Below are 9,070 nucleotides of genomic sequence, written 5' to 3'. Positions count from 1 at the left end.
AGGAGCCAAGAGAGTCAAAGGGAGAAACCAGGCGCGTGTGAATGAGAACCAGCTGTGGAGCAAGTAAAACACACACGTGCTAGTTGGAAACAAGCGAGGAACGTTTACCCTGGGACAGACAGAAAGAAGAGAATAGGTGATTTCGCTAGGTTGGGCTGACCAACAAGGACAAGAGAGAGGATAAGAGTCGTCAACAAACGATGACATACTTGACTCTTGATTGACCAGCTAGCTAGCCTCAGCCACATACACCAACTCGACTACAGGAACAAGCTAACATCAATGGAATCGGAATCGAACAAAAGAAGGTTCTAGAACCCAATTTGTATTGAAAATAGGAAACTAAACTGATTGTCTAAACAATTAGAAGAATCAACTACATTTACACAAGTACATGAAATGAACAAACCAAACAATAAAAACAAAATGATCTACTCCTTAGCCAAAATTACATGAAATAACCTAGAATTGGGAATAAAAATATTGATAGACGAAAAAAGTGAATACGACATAAACAATAAAAGATATAAGACTAAACTACTAGAGATAGGAAGAAATGAAAGCTAAAGAACAAAAGTGTTTACCTTAAGCAGCCACGCGACCACTTACACGACACAACACACTCAGACCGGCCGTTTGGAAGGGATCAGGAACAACAAATGTTGCGACTGCTCTCTACAAAAGACGGGACTGAACGGTGCATTGTCTGATTTCCTAAAAAGACAGCACAAAAGTTAAGATCTTAGACGAACTAGCGTTGAGAGAGAGATTGCATTCATCTCTATAACAGAAACCTGGCTTCGACCAGGGGTCTTAGATGAAGAACTAACCATAGTTGGTTTCAACTTAGTTCGTTGTGATAGGATACGCCCTGATAATCCCATATTCCCACATGGGGGCGTATGCCTATATTTAGGAAGGTGATTTGCACATTAGTCATGTACAAATGTCGATTGGAGAAGTAGAGGTCTTAGTTGTCATATTCCAAGGGTCTAGATCTGTCTATTGTTACAATGTATAGACCCCTTCTTGTTCAGCAAGCTCTTTTTCGTCAGCTCTCCAATTCACTGGAAATGAGTTGGACCTGGCAGTTTTGCTCGAAGGTTTTTTCTTGTGGGGACTTTAATTTTCCGGCTAGCGTTTGTAGAGTGGGAGGTTAGTCCTGATGGGTATATTCCCATTTCAAAATCGACATCTCAGTCGTTCGAAAAGCTGGAAGAATTTGCGATCTTGCGCAATTTCTCCCACAGCGTTGGTGTAGCCACTAGAGAGAATAGCGTTCTCGACTTGGTCTTTTCCAAATGACCCTGATCTGATCCAGTATGTCCATGTGACACCTACTAATCTGTCAGATCATCATGTTCTTGAGATAGGGTCGACCATTACTCAAAAGCCGGCGTGCTCTAGAGTAAAACCGGCCAAAAAGGTCGGTTTGGCTAAGTTCAAGTTCAAAGATGAACATTGGCCGTTGATTATAGAAAGATTAGAAGAACTTGAACTGATTTAATTCTGAATTATAATGCAGCATTGATAAGTTAGTTTCAGTTTTTAAGGAAGTTTGCTCCAGTTAGCAATCTCTGAATGTGTTCCAAAAGGTGGTACATGGACAAAAATTCCAAAAATATAGGAAGACTTTGTTCAAAAGAGTTGCAAACTAGCAAAAAGGCTGAAGAGCACTTCGACTCCAGTAATTGTGGCTAGTCTCCAAAAAAAGTTGGACGTAGTTCAGGGTAAGATTAAGGCCTCCATCGAATATGACCAGTTACAAACTGAGAGTAAGGTGGTTCAGGAGGTCACGTCGAATCCGAAGGCATTTTTCTCTTATGCGAACTCTAAGAGAAAATGAAACACCCTGTTGGGCCTTTTGAGGTTGATGGGGCAGCCATTAGCAATGTAGAGACTATGGCTAACATGCTTGGAGATCAGTTCTCTAGTGTTTTTTCAACCCTACTGAGTTGGAAAGCAACAGCTCATTGCTCTGAAGATGAGTCTGTTGAGATTGACATGGTTAGTCAAGCTGAGCGTTTAGATGATCTTGTAGTCACAGATCAAGATGCTTTAGAGGCCATAAGGGACTTGAGGCTTTCCAGCTCTCCTGGTCCTGATGGCGTGACATCTCAGTTTCTGATGAGATGCTCACTGGTTCTCGCTCCTGTTTTCTCGTACTTGATGCGTTGCATCTTGGATCAGGGCAAGTTTCCATCTTCACTAAAGTTAGCTCATGTTGTTCCAATTTTTAAAGGGGGATAAGTCGCTCCCCAGTAATTACAGGCCGATTTCTCTTCACTTCGAATATTGCGAAGGTGTTTGAGAAGATCATGAAGTTCAAACTTGTTGAATTTCTTGATATTCATGAAGTCCTTCCTCCTAGCCAGCATGGGTTCCGAGCACATTTTAGCACGGTTACCCAACTGATTGAACATATTGAGCGGGTTATTGAGGGACTAGAGAGTCATGAATCAGTTGATGTAGTTTATCTCGACTTTGCCAAGGCCTTTGACAAGGTAGATCATGGGCTTTTAGTTAACAGGCTCCATGAATTGGGATCCAAGGCGGGTTCTCAATTGGTTAAAAAGTTTCATTTCTGGTAGGAAGCAATTGGTTAAGGTTGAGGGATCCCTTAGTGACATACATGATGCAAGTCAGGTGTTCCCCAGGGTTCGATCTTAGGGCCCCTCTTGTTTATTATATTCGTTGCCCCGCTTCAAAAGCTTAGTATCAATGCCAGTCTCTCTTCTTATGCTGACGATACAAAGTTAGTTTCTGGTAGGAATGGCCAAGATTCCAGTAGCCTTGCAAAGGACTTAAATCGAATCTTTCTCTTGGGTAACTGAGAGTAATATGGCCCTGAACGGAATGAAATTCCGCTCAATGACATTTGGGTCAACTCCTTTAAATACTCCACTCGTAGATAATGGAGGTAAAGATATTGAGCAGGTCTCATCTATGAAAGATCTAGGTGTAGTCCTCCAAATAAATGGAGAGTTCGATGAGCATATCCAGCTGAAGGTGGGTAAGGCTTTTCAAAGTGTGGTTGGATATATCGCACGTTTAAGTCCAGAGATACCATCACGATGCTAACTCTGTACAAGTCGATTGTCCAGCCACATCTTGAATATGCCTCACCCATTTGGGCTCCAATGAGTTCAGCAGGTTTGCAAAAGGTCGAGCAAGTCCAAAGATGTTTCACTAGGAACATCACAGGAATGAGAGAGCTCTCGTATTGGGAGAGGTTAGAACGGTTGGGATTGTACAGTACTCAGAGAAGGTACGAAAGGTATCTGATATTGTACGTTTTCAAAAGTATCCATGAGCTTTGTCCCAACCCAGGTTTTGGGTCAATTCTAGTGACCGTAGAGGCTTAATGTGCGTTTTGAGAGCACCTTCAAGTCTTCGAGAATCCAGGCTAGTTCGAACAATGAAGTCCACATCTCTTCTTTCTCGGGCTCCTTCATTGTTTAATTTGCTTCCCTCTAATATGGTAGGAATACGTAGGCTTGTTGATCCGGTAGCATCTTTCAAGTCAGACTTGGACAAATTTGAAAGATAGCATTCCAGATCAACCCTACATTCAAGGTTAGCTCGGTCTGCCAACTCAAATTCGTTGGTAGACAAAATATCATATAAAATTTGAAAGGTAATAAATAGACGAATTATAATCTTTCATTTTAATAGTACTGGGATTACATTCCCTGTAGCGTTGAAAAGCCCGTGGAAAACCAAACCAAAAAAAAAAATACTTTGAAACAAGAACAAAGTACCTGAATGAAGTAAGAGCAAACGTAGGAAGGAAAAGCAGATCCTGAATAATTCGGATATCCCCCCATGTTAAATCCAGTGGTCTGGAAAATAAAGCATCCACTCGGATTCTGCAGGGAAATGGGAAAAAATGGAAAACCCGTTCCGAGACATTCTTCAACATTTATCATCGTTTCCATTATTCCGGAACCCTCATCGAATTCCATACGATCATTCATTTCGCCAACGGAGACTGGAAAAATGTTAAAAAAGACAAAGAAAAATCAATATTCGGCCATTGATGTTTAGTTCCCAGAAAATTGACGGATAAACTTCATTCTTCTTTTGTGATTCCAACGCTTTTCACCTTTAATAATCATCAATCAAGTATCCACGATGTCTAAAAACAGGCACAAACTTGTGAATAAACTTGAGCACAAATTTGTTCCCTTTCATATTTCTCCTGTTTTTAAAACATAAAAGGTTATGTGAATTATGAGTATTATGTAATAAGAGAAACGATTCCTCCTCCGTGGTACTTTAATTTATAGTAATATAAGAATTTGTTCGTCGGAAATTGTGAATTTGACATGATCAAAAGATCCCCAACAAACTGGTTTATTAAGTTAAACAAAGGCGATCAAAGTTGGTCGAAGAAGCAATAATTAACTTCAAAAGACAGCATTGCGTTCGAATTATGGCTCAGCTGCATTAAATCAATGATTTTATTTATATCCCCTGACAATTGGACTCTGAACTGTTCCGACCCATTTGGACAGGAAGTCCAAATGAAAGTCCAAATAAATGTGACAAAGTGAATTTGACAAAAAACAAGGTCACTTGGAACCGCTCATCAGTGACAATTTTGATCACACCATTCCTTTTGGCAATATCGTACTTATATCAACGAAATTTCACTTACTTCTTGGGGTATCACTCTTTAACGAGTCAGTTGCTTGACGTGCAGTGACGACATGGGAGTTACTAACTTGTCCATGGATTAAGATCGTTAAAGTGACCAAAAGGCATGTCGAGGCAATCATCATATTGATTCTGAAATGAAAGTAAGTTGGAAAACTTTATGTATAAACGAGTGAATTTGGAGGAACTGGCCAAACTCGAGCCTTTTCGAAAAGGGTTCAAGTTCAGACTCGTTTTGAGAATTGGTTTGTTTTTCAATCTTTATATTTTTTTATTTGGTTTCTCACGGGCTTTTCTAACCGCTATGGGGAATCTAATCCGCAGCACTATTAAAATGAAAAGTTATAATTCGTGTATGTATTGCATTTTTGGATGTGGATTTTACTCGGTACTTGCCTCTCGCTCCGTATTTGACGTTCACAATACACTATGTTGATGTCATTTGATCGGCCAAATTACATTATTATACTTATATGTCAATCACATTTTTTTTCCGTGATCATGGCGAGAATGTTCAATACTCACAATGACGAGCAAACAAGAAAGGAATGGAGCAAAATAATGTTTTCGATTGCCAGAGGTGTGAAAAATGTGGGGTAATGATAACAGTGTCCTCGTTGAATCGTTTAACCCGATTTTTGGTATTAGTGTGAAATTCGATAAACCCCTTACGAGACCTTAGCTCATCATTAAATCTTTGTTCTTTTTAGCTTACTTTTATTTTTTATGAACTAGCGGGTAAGTTAGAGCGAATCTAGGTTCAACAAAGTTGGAGCTTATTTCTGCAAATTTCTGGCAAAATTAGAAATAAATAAAAACTCATACAGAAGAGGAACTTACTGGAAATGCTCAAAAGCTGGTTGAAGAACTCGGAACTCGGGAAATCTTGAGGACTTAGATGGGACGTGAGTGAGCAGGTTGGCTTGCGTATACGGACTGAATATTCGCTTCAATCAATTGGACAGTTTATAAGCAAGCTATATTCGTGTACATGTGTTCTTGATTCTACTACATATCAGAACCGACAGATACATATTCACACAGATTTGAGAGACTACAGTGAAGCCTTTAACGGTAACTAAGCACCTTTCCTTTTATTCTTATTACATTTCTTCCAAAACCGATTGTGCGTAAGATCACCTAAACAGCCGTTCCGTTCTGGCTTTCCCTGTCCTGGAAGAAAACCTGAAAACACGTTATTTCTTTTTGGCGTCCAATAAAAACAAATCATTTTTTTCTTTTATCTCGCCTAAAATTTTCGAAAGAGCTCTTTTGGGTTTGATGAGATGTTTTCTGGTGTGGTTGAAATTGAGCACCTTATCTTTTGTCTTTTCAAGAGTTTGAGCAGACAACTGTTTCGGATTAGGTGTAGGAATAGGGTCAGTTCTAAAACTATGGAATGGAGCTAACCTATTTCTCACCTTCCTTGGCGTCTCTTCTACATGGACAGAGGTTTACCGTACGTTGAAGCACGTCTTAAGTCCCATGGACTAACGGCACATGTAAGGATAGAAAAAAAGGACAATCCACCTTCAAACATCCCCTCTTCCTATTGTACTTCTCAAGGCCGAACTTGAGAAGTTTTTGACACCATTTAGGGTGGTCAAACTGACAGCCTTTTCCTTCTTCAGGACAAGGCTGCTTCCAATAAACAGGACAGACTGTTTGCTCTACAGCCGTCTTTTCATGCTCTTTTTCAAGAGGAGATACTATTTCAACCTCTAGATTGGTCAAATCAGTCCACTTCTCAACTACTGGGTGAGCTTGTTGTTCAAGCAGCACCCTGGTCTGATCCTAACTTTTATGGACCAATAAAATTAAACCACAACACTACGAACTTTAACCAAAACAATTCGGAACTAAATATATACAATACACTATCAGAGAGAAACTGCTAAAGCTAAACATAAACATAAATGAGCAATAAACGTATTAGGTTTTACAGTAATTGCGTCTTACCAAAGAGCCGTAAAAAAACCAATCTAGCTGAGTGAGTAAATAGGAATGCATGTTTACTATAAATATTAATGCATAGTTTTCAACGATAACCTGTTCTGGTACTTGATCTTCATTGGGCCTGCGTGATTACAACACTGAAGGGCCAAAAATAGCACGTGATGTAAGAAGTGATAACCTCTACTATGTTGTGAAATTTGAGTTGTTTGGACATAACCTCAGTTTGAGTACTCAAGGTTCGTAGTTTTGAGGAGGTTCTGACCAGAACCAGCTGTTGGATGACATGCCCCATCTGGCTCGGTTGCCTCAAAAACCATCCTCAGAAGCTTTGGCCACACCTGCCCTTGTTCATCGCTCTTACGGAAATCTGTGTGAAAACTCTCTCCATCCAAGCTTTGGATTGGTCAATCACCAAGCAAAAGGGTAGATACAGGATGAAGGAGCATTTCCCCATGGTCGAAGCTCGTCCATTAATTGTAATTAATTGTCGGAGTAGAACCGCCTTCCCTGCGGTAAAGGACTTGTACACTTTTTATTACCCTCTCATCCCTGTCCGCTTCACCGTCCATTATGGCATCTATCCGGTCTTCGATAAGGACACAGAAGGGACACTTCACAAGGGCAAGGAGAACACTAGAGGGTGCGGCGAACAACGAAATCGTGGACAAAGAGATGACTCGAGAGATGGTTCGATTGCTTCAACAAAGGGTTGACACCATTGGCGAGCTCTACAACAACCTGGTTGATGAAGACAGCCAGGCAATAAAGGAGCAAAATGTAGCCATGGAGGAGTTCATGCAGCTTCTCGGCACATCGATCCAAACTGCAACTTTAGCGATGGCACGGGAAACGGCTCCTAACCGGACGGGCTTGGACGAACGCCCCCCGCAGTTCAGAGCTCCCAATGATCTGAAGCCTTCAATTCTAACCATGGAATCTTCTCCCCCGGAGATGAGAGTGTGGGTGGAAAATTTCAAGGCATATTATGGAGCATCTCACATGGATCAAATCAACATAACTGAGCAAAAGTCCTATTTATTGGGTCGAATTGAAGGGGAGTTGCTAGCCACAATGACCAGACGTCTCAGAGATGTGGTTAGCATCGAGGATTGTTTCAATGCGCTGGAAACGAGATTCCTGGAGATCTATCCCTTGTTTGGGAGGAGATTGGCTTGGAAGCAAATCAAGAAGAAGCCAAATCAACGTATTGCCGACTTCTACACTCAACCACGGGCTCTTGGAGATGAAGCCGAGTTGGACAAGCTTTCAGTTGACGACATGCATATGTTCGAGGAAACATGAACGAGACTGCGATGGATGTGGAACACTGGGTCATATACGGGAAAGATGTCCATTTAAGAATGTGGTCTGCATTGAATGTGGCAAATTCGGACACATTGCTCGCATTTGCAAATTTCGTAGTGATTCACGGGATCGCAGAGGCATCAAGAACCCTCGCCGAGATCGTGATGGCTCCCGGGAGCGAGGAGGCTCTCGAGTACGCGATGGTTCGCGCGAGCGAGAAGGGGGTCGGGAAGGTGATTGGTCTGGTGGAAGAAAAGGTAGAGACCACATCAGGTACTCAAACGCACCCGAGCCAAGGCCACGTCAGGACAGAAGCAAGTCGCATGATCGAGTTTCACTTGTAAAGGAAGTCATCTCCGCAATCCCATCAGATCAAGGACTGTTTCTCATGGCGGAGGGAAAGTCTCCAAAGGTCTGTGTTAGGTGTCGATTCACAACTGGAAACGAGGAAGAGATTGAAGCGATTCTAGACACTGGTGCAACTCGCACAGTTTTTCCTGGTCGGCTCTTGCCACGGGATATAAATCTTAAGCTTTCTGGAACCAAGCTAGTTGCAGCCAATGGATCTCCTATATCCAATAAGGGGACGGTGGACATTGGTCTGGCCACGTTGCATACCAATCACTTCACCAATGTGTCGGCAATCGTTTCTCCGGATCTTCACGGTCCCATGTTGATCAGTTTCGGTGATATAATGGATCTTCTCCCGGCTGATTTTCCATGTGTTCGGGGCGTGAATGACGGCAGTCACTGGGATACTGTCTCTAGAATCAAAGGAGATTTTAGTGACGTATTACTCGAGGTAGATACAATTAAAAAAATTCAAGATGATTACCTGGACGTCTTGGTGGACTCATTGGGAGAAGCATCCGGAACAATTAAGGGACCGCCCATGAAGATCCATCTTGACAATTCAGTCCAAGTCAAACCATGCAAGGTAACAACTGCAAGACAAGTTCCAATACATATGAAGCCGATGGCATCTGCTCTAATTGATGAACTTCGTACGGCCAAAGTGATTGTTCCATGTCCTGAACCAATAGAATGGACTTCCCCTGCCCACTTTGTTGAAAAACCGGGAGGGAAGAAAGTGCGACTGGTGACTGATTTTCGACAACTCAACATAGCAATAAAAAGACCAATTCATCCG

At 41.7% G+C, this 9,070-nt stretch overlaps 2 protein-coding genes across 2 annotated transcripts in view; one reads left to right on the top strand and one right to left on the bottom strand.

The window, feature by feature from the left end:
- Positions 1-5,616, bottom strand: part of LOC131891381 (uncharacterized) — an 83,365-nt gene extending 77,749 nt beyond the window's left edge. The window contains exons 1-3 of the mRNA XM_059240920.1: positions 5,500-5,616; positions 4,661-4,791; positions 3,762-3,991 (exon numbers count right to left, since the gene is read on the bottom strand). Coding sequence (XP_059096903.1) covers positions 3,762-3,991; positions 4,661-4,784 — 354 coding nt within the window. The 5' untranslated portion in view covers positions 4,785-4,791; positions 5,500-5,616. The remainder of the gene's footprint in view (positions 1-3,761; positions 3,992-4,660; positions 4,792-5,499) is intronic.
- LOC131891378 (uncharacterized) overlaps positions 1-9,070 on the top strand; it is a 31,014-nt gene that overhangs the window by 9,862 nt on the left and 12,082 nt on the right. The window lies entirely within an intron of this gene.

The sequence above is a fragment of the Tigriopus californicus genome, chromosome 12 (genome assembly GCF_007210705.1).
Source record: "Tigriopus californicus strain San Diego chromosome 12, Tcal_SD_v2.1, whole genome shotgun sequence".
Classification (NCBI taxonomy): domain Eukaryota; kingdom Metazoa; phylum Arthropoda; class Copepoda; order Harpacticoida; family Harpacticidae; genus Tigriopus; species Tigriopus californicus.
Note: the sequence above shows the minus strand (reverse complement) of the source record. Positions and strands in the feature narration are given on the sequence as shown.